Source organism: Triturus cristatus, chromosome 1_1 (assembly GCF_964204655.1).
Source record: "Triturus cristatus chromosome 1_1, aTriCri1.1, whole genome shotgun sequence".
Taxonomy (NCBI): Eukaryota; Metazoa; Chordata; class Amphibia; order Caudata; family Salamandridae; genus Triturus; species Triturus cristatus.
This window is the reverse complement of record NC_140579.1, coordinates 65,110,136-65,121,963: the sequence shown is the minus strand read 5'-3', so window position 1 is coordinate 65,121,963 and position 11,828 is coordinate 65,110,136. Positions and strand designations below refer to the sequence as shown.

Here is an 11,828-nt window from a genome sequence, read left to right as displayed (position 1 = left end):
CCACCCGTTGTATATATTCTGATTATACAGAAGTTACGGGTTGTTTTATCTCTGTTTTTTTCAGGATCTGACAAGAAGATGGATTAATCCGGTGTGCAGATTGACGTTCTTCCCTGCTGGTCTGGTGTTCTTCCACGTTGGAAGCTGTTGTTGAACTTTATTACTTATTGGACTTTTGTTCGGAGCAAAGAAAGAGGACTAGTTCCGGTGTTACTGGCTCTTATGGGGCCCTGCAGGAAGTGATGTGGTATATGCATCATGGGAAATGTAGTTTGTTTTACATAAGAAAAGTTTTCATTGGCTGCTGTGAGTAGCAATAAATAGAAAGAGAAGCATAATCCTCGCCTCTGTGTCGTTAATAGAATTGAAAATTCTTGGCGCGAATGCTAGCTAATTTTTTATTCCCAAACTAACTAATCCAATCTAATCCACATAATTCCACTACACGCCACATACATACACATAGGTAAAAGACTTTGCCATTCACAATGCCAATACCTCTAACTCAAACAAATGCAAGACCCATTGCATTTCCAGTGCTTGTTCTTATGGGTGGGAAAGGCCCTTGCATCGTAGCGAAGACCTGAGCTTTCTGACAGTGTGACTGGGAGGGGCTTCCGAGTGTCTGAAACTTGGAGATCCCCACTTCCGGTCCTCTGGTGTCATTACATGCGTCAGATGCGAATACAGCTCAGGTGGTGGCTTGCAAATACTACTGTAGGTATTCCTAAAATAGTGCGAACCGTTGTCTTTTCCAATGCTTGTTATAACTGACGGAGAACAAATGTCAGCATCCAAAACGCAGCTTGATGAGGGAGTGGGGGATATTGTGGGGGCACCTCATGACTTGTGTCTTTGACTCTGAATTTAACACTCTGGGTGAGCCCCGAGCATGTAAGGAGGTGGGGCTGGGGGGAGCCGAGCTCAGAGGGCAGCCTGGACTTAGAGACAGATATAACTGCACACAGTGCACACAGATCCGAGGAAACTCGCCGCACAGACCTTCCCAGCTCAGAAGGTACCCTTCCCACCTCAGCTGCAGACACTCCCAGCTCAGAAGGTTCCCTTCCCACCTCCGCAGCAGACACTCCCAGCTCAGAAGGTTCCCTTCCCACCTCAGCTGCAGACACTCCCAGCTCAGAAGGTTCCCTTCCCCCCTCAGCTGCAGACACTCCCAGCTCAGAAGGTTCCCGTCCCACCTCAGCTGCAGACACTCCCAGCTCAAAAGGTTCCTGTCCCACCTCAGCTGCAGACACTCCCAGCTCAGAAGGTTCCTGTCCCACCTCAGCTGCAGACACTCCCAGCTCAGAAGGTTCCTGTCCCACCTCAGCTGCAGACACTCCCAGCTCAGAAGGTTCCCTTCCCCCCTCAGCTGCAGACACTCCCAGCTCAGAAGGTTCCCTTCCCCCCTCAGCTGCAGACACTCCCAGCTCAGAAGGTTCCCTTCCCCCCTCAGCTGCAGACACTCCCAGCTCAGAAGGTTCCCTTCCCACCTCAGCTGCAGACACTCCCAGCTCAGAAGGTTCCCGTCCCACCTCAGCTGCAGACACTCCCAGCTCAAAAGGTTCCTGTCCCACCTCAGCTGCAGACACTCCCAGCTCAGAAGGTTCCTGTCCCACCTCAGCTGCAGACACTCCCAGCTCAGAAGGTTCCCTTCCCCCCTCAGCTGCAGACACTCCCAGCTCAGAAGGTTCCCTTCCCACCTCCGCTGCAGACACTCCCAGTCCCAGCTCAGAAGGTTCCCTTCCCACCTCCGCTGCAGACACTCCCAGGCCCAGCTCAGAAGGTTCCCTTCCCCCCTCAGCTGCAGACACTCCCAGCTCAGAAGGTTCCTGTCCCACCTCAGCTGCAGACACTCCCAGCTCAGAAGGTTCCCTTCCCCCCTCAGCTGCAGACACTCCTAGCTCAGAAGGTTCCTGTCCCACCTCAGCTGCAGACACTCCCAGCTCAGAAGGTTCCTGTCCCACCTCAGCTGCAGACACTCCCAGCTCAGAAGGTTCCTGTCCCACCTCAGCTGCAGACACTCCCAGCTCAGAAGGTTCCTGTCCCACCTCAGCTGCAGACACTCCCAGCTCAGAAGGTTCCCTTCCCCCCTCAGCTGCAGACACTCCCAGCTCAGAAGGTTCCCTTCCCACCACAGCTGCAGACACTCCCAGCTCAGAAGGTTCCCGTCCCACCTCAGCTGCAGACACTCCCAGCTCAGAAGGTTCCTGTCCCACCTCAGCTGCAGACACTCCCAGCTCAGAAGGTTCCTGTCCCACCTCAGCTGCAGACACTCCCAGCTCAGAAGGTTCCCTTCCCCCCTCAGCTGCAGACACTCCCAGCTCAGAAGGTTCCCTTCCCACCACAGCTGCAGACACTCCCAGCTCAGAAGGTTCCTGTCCCACCTCAGCTGCAGACACTCCCAGCTCAGAAGGTTCCTGTCCCACCTCAGCTGCAGACACTCCCAGCTCAGAAGGTTCCCTTCCCCCCTCAGCTGCAGACACTCCCAGCTCAGAAGGTTCCCTTCCCCCCTCAGCTGCAGACACTCCCAGCTCAGAAGGTTCCCTTCCCACCTCAGCTGCAGACACTCCCAGCTCAGAAGGTTCCCTTCCCCCCTCAGCTGCAGACACTCCCAGCTCAGAAGGTTCCTGTCCCACCTCAGCTGCAGACACTCCCAGCTCAGAAGGTTCCCTTCCCCCCTCAGCTGCAGACACTCCCTCCCAGCCGAGCTCCACCTGCGGAGTCAACAGTCAGTTAAAGGACAAAGGTGCTGTGGGGTTTATAAGGAAGCGGGAACGGAACCACCCACTTTACACCCTGTTAGAAACTTAACTGAACTCCGCTTTCCCCCCTCTGCAGGATCATGGCTGCAGAAAAACAGCTCCGGAGCCTGAAGGAGGAGGCCACGTGCTCCATATGTCTGGAGTATTTCACAGACCCCGTGTCCGTGGAGTGTGGACATGCCTTCTGTCTGTCCTGTATCACTCGGTGCTGGGAGGGGCTGCAGACAGACTTCCCCTGTCCCCAGTGCAGAGACACCTCTAATAACAAAACCTTGAGGCCCATCAGACATTTGGGAAACATGGTGGAGCTCTTGAAACAGCTTCACCCCCCAAGTGCGAGCCCCCGGGAAGAGAACCTGTGCAGAGAACACGAAGAGAAACTGAAACTGTTCTGTGAAGATGACCTGAAACCCATCTGTGTCGTGTGCAGCATGTCACGTGACCATAAGCCTCACACGGTGCTCCCCATCCTGGAAGCTGCCCAGGAGTACAAGGTGAGTTTACTGCAGGTAGGAACTCGCCGAACGACCCCCATTCAGAGGTTGTGCAGGTGTATCTGCCACCGAAGTGCGACCGGCTGGGGCCCCTTCCTTCCTCCTCATTCCATCGGCTGTACCAGGACTACAGACTGTGTAAGCCCCAGCTTTGTGATGGGACTGGGGGTCTCGTGTGTGCCCCATTCCACAGGCTGCCTCGGAGCACAAGGTTTAAATGTCTCAGATTTCTGAAAAGACAGGGCTCCTGTGTGTGCTCCCTATTGCACAGGCTGCCCAGGAGCACCAGGTGTTTGTTACATGTTTGTGCAAGGGGTGAGGTGGCTTCTCCCATTCCACAGGCTGCCCAAGAGCACAGGGTGCATTTGTCTCCTGTTTGTGACAGGAGTCGGGTCTGTCTGTGTGCTCCTTAATCCAGAGTCCGCCCAAGAGGACACGCTATGTATGTGAAATGTCTCGATCTCGGCGCTTCCCATTCCGAAGGCTGAACAAGAGTACAGGCTGTGTATGTCACCGGTCTGGTACAGAGGTGTGCCCCACTGGCATCCCATGGCATCGGGTTCACAAACCTTTAGCTCAGGTGTAAAGTCCGCCTCCTGTTAAACGTTTCTGTTTCGGTCGCTGCAGGAAAGAGCAGAGGAGCGGGGCAGACCATTGAAAAACTTTGAGGGAACTGCCACAAAAATCTATTTTGTTGGATTCACATGTGGTACTATTAGTTTCCATTCTGTAAATGTATCGAAAACAAAGCTGGTGCGTGTTTGAGGGGCGAGGAAGAGAGAACCCGCATCCTCTCGAGAAACGGAAAATAGATTTTGATGCTGAGCCCTGCAGACCGCCTGCTAGAGACGCGCCCCCTCTGTGCTGTGGAAGGAGCTGTACACCCCGAAAACTGCGAGAGACTAGACCGGTGTCAGGCACCTGTTCTGTGAATTCCAAAGCAAACACGTACCAAACATAAGGGTACCAGACGCCCCCCTATTCAAGGGGTCGCAGGGCAGAGATGGGTCACCCAGGGGGTAGTTGGAGACAAGGGTTCAGACTCAACAGAACCCAAGAGACACAACAACGTATTGTCTGACCCAGTGTTTGTCTTTTGGAAAAAGAAACCACTTTAAATTGCACAGCGGTGCTCATTAACGCGGCGGTAACCCCGACCTGGGCTGATATTGCAAGCCAGAGGCGGCCTGGCCTGGGTGGACACACACAGCGAGGTGGGTGCAGCCTGCCTGGGGCCCTTGGGTGGATGTACTGAGGCGTTCATAGGCCTCTGCAGAGAGCGAGCGGGAGACCCCCGCAGCACAGGGCTCTTCTGGCTTCTCCTGGTGTCCTCCGGCTCTTCCTCAGGCCCACACTGGGCCCCCCCCTGGACAGTCTCCCCTCTTGCAAGGCCAGGCAGACTCCCTCCATTGCTCAGCCAGGCACTCGCAGACCCGCTGGCAGAACATGCAGATTCCAGGTGCTGCCCCCTCCCCTCTGGGAGGCTGTAAGACAGACGCTGGTTCTGGTTACTCAGTCTTTCAGGCACTCCCTTTCTTGCTCTCAAAGAACCTGCAACAAGAACAAATTAGGGTTGTTTGGAAGTCTCCTTCTCGGGCTGCCCTCTAGTCACAGCCTTTGTGTAAACGTCTGCTGCTCACAGCGGGCAGCACTGGGGCAAAATATGGGAAGAAAGCAGCCTCTCTGAAGCAGTAATCTGGGGGAGACAAAGGGGCAAGCCTGGCTTAGAAACACCTCATAAACCCCCAAAACTGCAGTCCCACCCCTCACGCCAACCATCTAACACACAGCAGCGCCATGCTTGACAGTGTTACCACTTTTGTTTTTTAGCTAAGTGCGCCTTGCACATTGGGAATTTTTAACCCAATTTTCCTATGTTGGAAGCAAAACTACAGGTCCCACAATGCACTCGAAAAGCCTGGACTGCCAATGGTACCACATATGGTAGTTGGCCTCTTTGCTAGCTATGCAAGAGCACAGGGTGTATTAACTATGTACAGATGAGTGGCGTGCAGCACATTCCTCTCTGGGGCCTGAGTCTCCTGCTGCTGTCCAAGAGTACAAGAGGTGTATGCTAGGGCAGAAGTTGGCCTCGAGTGGAAGCTCACATGAACCTTACCCAGAGACTCCTCACTGTGTTCCACAATTGGCAGAGAGATGAGGCATGTCTTGCGAAGTGCTGTCTAGCCGTCCCATCCTAGGCCATGCTTTTTGATACAGGTTTAACTCTTGCCACGTGTTAGATCCCTTCTGGAGGTCCACAGGACAACGGGCATTACTGGGCTACAACCATGGTGGCCAGGGTCACGGTGCCTCTTTTGGCCTGAGGTTTGTTCTACTATGGCTCTGCAAACTGGGCCATGTGCCACCCTTTCTGCACTTGACTCTCAGAGTAGCAAGGGAGAGCAGTCACAGGCTTCTCAGGGGGGCAACAACTTACTTGTAAAAAAAGAAGTACTTTAATAATGCAACAGTACTTAACACTACAGATATGGAATTCTGTTGCAACCAATTGTAAAGCTCTTGGGCCTACTCGGTGTGGAAGATTTACAATCCTGCTAAGGAATTTGTGGTGGCTTCTTGCTGAAATTCAGTGTGCAGTTTTGAGGCAAGACCCAGTCTCTCAGTCAAGCTTAGCCTTGTGGTACCTGTCCATGAAGAGCGCTGTCCAGTGTTATTGCGGTTCGGCAGATTCCTCCAGCAGTTGGAGCAGGGTCGCTGCCAAGGTCTGGCCTCTCAAAGCGAGTCAGAGACTGTACCCTGGTGCCAGCAGTGGTCTGTTTCTTGGCAGCTGTATCTTCCTTCTATTGGTCTTCACTGCATTGTCTGGATGCCCAGGCAGATGCCAGGCGGTACACTGCTACTTAAAGTAGATGTTGCTTCACATACTTTCCTAATGAATCACGGAGGGAATACCCACAAACATCAGTCCGATTCTTCTGGATGTTCCACACAGCTGTGCTTCTCCTCCTAGATAGGGTCCACATGTTGGGTCCAGGACATCCCTCATACAGACGCACATCTTCTCTAGCAACTGGTGCAGACTTCAGATGACGGCTCTTTACCTCTGGGAGACTGGCTGTCCTGCAGATGCCAGCCCTGGTCTCACAGCAGCTCTTTGAGTACTCTACACAGCACTCCCTTTCATGGTCGAGAAGAAGTTGGAACTGGAAAAATGTGGAGTGGTTTGGGTCCCCCCTTTCATAGTCTTTGCCATGTTGAATGTTGATCCTCTGTCGATCTTGCAGCCACTTTGAAGTGGTTTCCTTTCTGATGTCTTCTTCTGGCTTCAAGGCCTTTGTGCAGGGTGATCACGCTCACAGCTGGCAGTGATGATGCTGGCTCCAAGCCGGAGTAGCCACCTCATCGGCACAATAAAGCATGAGGTTTCTGCACCTGGGAGTCAAGAGAACTCCTGAAGTAGCAACAGGGGACAGCAAAAGACATGGCCCTTCTCTAGAAATGTCTTCATCTCTAAACATAATCCGCTCACAACTTCTCCCCTATGATCCCTTGCTAAAGTCATTGTAGAATTTCCAAATGTAGCCCTGTCTGCATCCTCCCTCACGTCATTGTCTGGTTCTCCATCATCCAGTCAATGAAATGCAGGCAATATACTTCCACTGAGAAGCTGTAACGACTCCGCATCATGTGCCAGGCTGAACCACGAGCAATCAAAATTGGATCACTGGTCCCAGCAAGAACTCTCTCATCGCCTAATGAGTCTTGCCACCATACATTTGCCACACATCCAACATGCATACATGCAGTCGACAAGCACACGGAGTGTCAGGCAATGGTTGTGGCGTTACAGTTCAGTGGAACTTTACACACCTACCCTGAAACAAAAAGGTCTGTTTAGGACCAGGGATTTCCAAACATCAATATGCTGCCACCACCGCTGTATGGCAACAAGCTCAGGCATGGATGATAGTCACATGTTGTTACAGAGGGATGCTTGGTGTGCTCCTCCAGGTCATTGAACAGGTTCTGGATGTTGGCTTTACCATCAACAGGTTTAGGCTGCACTGCACAGACTAGCATGTTACTTGTTGCCCTAATTGGGCTGGGTATGCCCAGACGAGGGTCCCACGTTCACCACGCCACCGCATTCAAGCTAGCCTGGCTGATGAGGGATGAGCCCCTGAAACCGGTCCCAGGATGCTTGCTTCTTGTCCGGGGAGGACCTGGCCTGGCAATTTGACCTGGACTCTTCCCATTGGGAGCAGGGTCATGACTGATTTCCTTGAAAATGCGGTGCCAAAGGTCACTGCTGTCCATATACCATGAAGATTGGCTTCAGCCATTCCTGGATTATTTGTCAGAAGTGGTTTGGATTCTGAGGCTTGTGGTTTGGCTTCCTGGTTATAAAAAGCATTTGCAAAGCAATAGGTCTCGCGTTCACTCGAGCTTGAGCTATTGGCATTGTTAATGGCCATGCCTTTTATTTATGTTTTGGGTTTTAAAACCTGAATAAAAGGCATTGTCATTTACAATACTAACAGCTTAATAGCAAATGCGAGACCTATTGCATTGCAATAAAGGGCCTTCTCGACCACTTGTTAGATTGTAAATATCAGAGGAAGAGACCGGCCTGCGACGTCTTCAAAGTAGTGATAAATAGTGCCCTGAAGATGTGTAAGTGTTGTAAATTACACAGACACAAAATGTTAAGTGAGAGTTACATATGATCACAGCTATAAACACTAACAAAGACCTCCAATACCTTTTGCTCTGTGATTACACAGTTGCGGCTCAGGAGGAAGAGCGGGGGGGCTATTTCATGCCCCCTCTGTGATATGAATGTGCATTGTGGCATTGCGTAATGTCATTGCTATCTTTGGCCTAATAAAACACTCCAGCTGTAGTAGGGCCCTGGCTTCACCTCCTGGTGCAGTCCATGCTGTGCTTTATGGCAGGCATGGAGCGAGGGAGAGATGGTCTCAGCTGCAGCTCCGGCCTCGTACAGTGCTCCTGCTATTACTAGAGAGCGAGAGGCGCTGAGGTGGTGGTATTGGTGGCAGTGGTATTGATATTGGCGGTGGCGGTGGTATTGTGGCGGTATTGGTGGCGTGGTGGTATTGGTGGTGGCGGCGGTATTGGTGGTGGTGGTGGCAGTATTGGTATTGTTGGTGGTGGTATTGGCCGTGCCTAGACACCTCCAGGTATTAGTGCGCGTTATAAATGTAAATTTCTTTCATTTCTTTGGTATTGGTGGTGTTAATACAACAGGCTTTTGAAAACCACCCGTCAGGTGGCTTGGTGCAGATCACATGTAACACAGATGTGGTGTTATCCGCTTCAGCCCATTAGCACACGATTTTGTGCTACCTGGAATTCACACGACTTAATTTGCCTTTCATTTCCAAATCCAGTTTACTTTGGCGGGGGTGGGGGAGGGTATGAAACACACAAGTTAATGCGGGGTAAAATTGTTTGACGTCTGGTGTCCGTGTTACGGGTTGGCCGTGCTGCTTAAAGTACACACGGTTTCAGCTGAAGCAGCACATGTCCGGCCTGCAGTAAGAGAAACTCAATTAAGTAAATAGTGCTTACAGACGAAATAACGGGTCCGGTGTAACAACCGAAGTAAAGGGGCCAAGTAGCCATGGGAGGTTACAAATGAAGACCAGGCTGTACTAAGTAGAGACTAACAAGCCTATTAACAAATCTGAAGGCAACATTTACGAAAGACAATGACACAAGCCAATGAAAAATATGGGAGGAGAGTGGGCTCTACCACAGCAGTCTCGCATAGCGAGCAGCTCATGCGCGCTGCCGCCAGGCTCGACGGAAAAAGGAGTCTAAAATCCCAGAGTCCAAAGTTCTAATACAAGGTTACTGAACTTTGACCTCTGGCTGATGTTAGAACTTGGAAGAGCGTGGCTTTAAAAGTGCAGACGTTTTCGCACTCGATCAACGCATTACCACTGACCTTTGTACAAAAAGTATCTGCATCTTTCACGATTTGCGGCCTTTACAAAGCAAAGGTGTCTAATTGAGGGGAGCAGATGCACATAAATATGAATGACTCATCTTCTGTTTAACAACATCCAGTAGCTATCCTGTTCAATTAATGTGTGAACTGTTCTTTCAGAAAACCCTTCACAGCCATGTGGAGCGACTGAAAAAGGAGCTGGAGAACCTGCATACGCGGGACGCTGAACAAAGGAGGACCGTGTCAGATCTGGAGGTGAGTGGAGCGCTGCTTGTGTCAGTGGGAACAGTAAGTGAACAGAGATGCAAGAAACAAGGGAGAGGGGGTCCACTGGACAGTCAGAAGTGGAAGTCAATCAACCTATCATTGGCTTGTAAAGTGCGACTATTCATCTGTAAGGGTCTCAAGGCGCTGGGAGGTGGTGGTAGAGCTGCTGGTCCGTTGGAGGCGCTGTGGTTCAGTCGAAGGAGGTGAGAGACATTGGGGACCCTTGATTGTCCGCATCTGATGTAAGCGACGTGAGGGCACCCCAGACCCTCAGAAATGGAGATGAGAGAGATAAGGAAACCATGACCGTCAGATCTGGAGGCCAGAAGCAATGCAGCTCCCCGGCACTCAGAGCTGGAGGTGAGCGACATGGGGGGGCTACTGACAGTTAAAACTTGAGATGAGACGTGAGGTAAACATGGAAGCCCGATCTGAAGGTGAGAGGAATCCTGTGTGCACTTCTGGAAACAGTAATAGGGTAGAGAAGTAAGAGACCAGGGTTCCCCCATTAGTCACAAGAAGGAAAATGTCAGAGACGCACCAACATATAAAAACATTGGAATGGTGTTACCACACACAGTTTTAGTTGCTTTATAACTTGTTTTGTGTTAATGTATGTTTCTGGTGGAAGGAAGTAAAGGGGTGCCAATATCAATACTTTTACCAAAATGAATATCTCAGTTCTATTGAGGAGTTTGCACATGTGGTCCCCCTAGAATCTAAACAATCAAAGCCAGGCATCAGAGAAATGGGAGCTGACCCTAGATTCAGAAGTGTAGAAACAGATGTCAGAGAAATACTTCACACAGTTTGACGATGCCAATAGGTATGACCGTTTTAGAAATGTAAATGATTCTTCACTGATTACCGAGTTTATGTACGTGGTGACCTGTGAATCAATCAGTAGATTTGTAGAGCGCTTCTTGTCATCAGTGAGGGTATCCATGCGTCGGCAGGGTTCCGTTGAATAGCCAGGTCTTCAGGGACTTTCGGAATTCTGAAACGGTGATTATATTTCAGCAGTTAGTAGGATGGGAGCAAATGTATGAATAAGTAACTCCGTGCCTGAATATGTGAAAAGTCAGTGAGTTCTAGGTGGATGGATAGTTGAATCCGTGAGTGCTTTGGAGGTGTTGAATGAATTGTGAGGGTATCAATGGATAGCAGTGATCATGTAATAAAAATGGCAAGAATTGCCAATACTCTGCTAGTGCAATTATTACATTAAGGATGGTTTAAATAACACCTCACAGCAATATGCCAGGAGTTGCTGCCAATATGCCAATGCGAGCAGCACACCGTTGTGGATGGCATTATGACCAGAATGCCCACCATATGTCAAGACATTCCACAACTACGCAGGCTTGTCCCATCACTATTAAGATCTGTTCACTTAATTTATAAAGCGCACAAACACCATTGGTCTTTTGGCGCTGTATGAAGTGAGCAAGAAACGAAAGAATGAACAGGCTAATGAAGCAAAGAGGTAACTTATTTGTTAAAAGGCATAGCCTCACGAAAGAACGAGGTCTGCAGTTATGGAGGGATGTCTCATGTCCAATCCCACCAGGTAGGACATGCCAGAGCTTGGTGGAATACATGGCAGTCTGCAACCACCCACCCTGTGCTTGAGGATGAAAAGCCGATTGGTAGAGCATGCTCAAAGCGTGTTCTGTACACAATGCAAGAGATTTAAACATTCTCCTTTGCTTAACCGGTAACCAGTGCGGTTGAAGGATGAGACGACTGGCATGAGCAAAACAAGATGGGCCGGAGAGTTAATGTGCTGCCGGATTGTGGATAACTTGTAGTTTCTTCAGCAAATATTAGAGTATAAGATGAAGGAAATGGCATAGTCCAAGTGTGAGCCATGAATAGTAACAATACCAAGTCAAGAAAGCTTTATTCGACGATTGTCATAAAGTAACAATACCACGTGTTAGTCATTGTCGATAGTACATATAGGGGGAGCTCCTGAGGACTCCTGGCCTGCCACTGAGAGCTGATGGTCAGTGTTCACTCCCAGGCTTTCACGGTGTTGGCGGGAGAGGCCAGCGGGCTCATCTCAGCAGCCAGTAGGCATCAAGCCACAGGTCACTTAAGCCATTTGCGGTTTCGATGATATGTCATTGAACCATTATTATATCTCTAATTTCAGGAACCAGACGAGTCGTAAGACAAAGCAAATGATGGGGATTGTTTATATCTATCGATTTGTAATGACTCAAATTCAGTTGAGTTCATTCTATTGCCCATCGCTTATTCATGTTTATGAAAATCTCAATAAAGATATTTGAAAAACAATCTAACTACTTATTAATCTGTTCCCGTTACTCAGTAATCGTTAGTGCCTGTTTAAATTTG

The 11,828-nt window shown here is 50.1% G+C and overlaps 1 protein-coding gene across 3 annotated transcripts in view; it reads left to right on the top strand.

Moving 5' to 3' along the window:
• Nucleotides 1-2,845: 2,845 nt before the first annotated feature.
• LOC146869418 (E3 ubiquitin-protein ligase TRIM39-like) overlaps nt 2,846-11,828 on the top strand; it is a 232,881-nt gene continuing 223,898 nt past the window's right edge. For all 3 annotated transcript variants that reach the window (XM_085599819.1, XM_085599817.1, XM_085599818.1), the window contains exons 1-2: nt 2,846-3,259; nt 9,357-9,452. In XM_085599819.1, coding sequence (XP_085455945.1) covers nt 2,846-3,259; nt 9,357-9,452 — 510 coding nt within the window. The remainder of the gene's footprint in view (nt 3,260-9,356; nt 9,453-11,828) is intronic.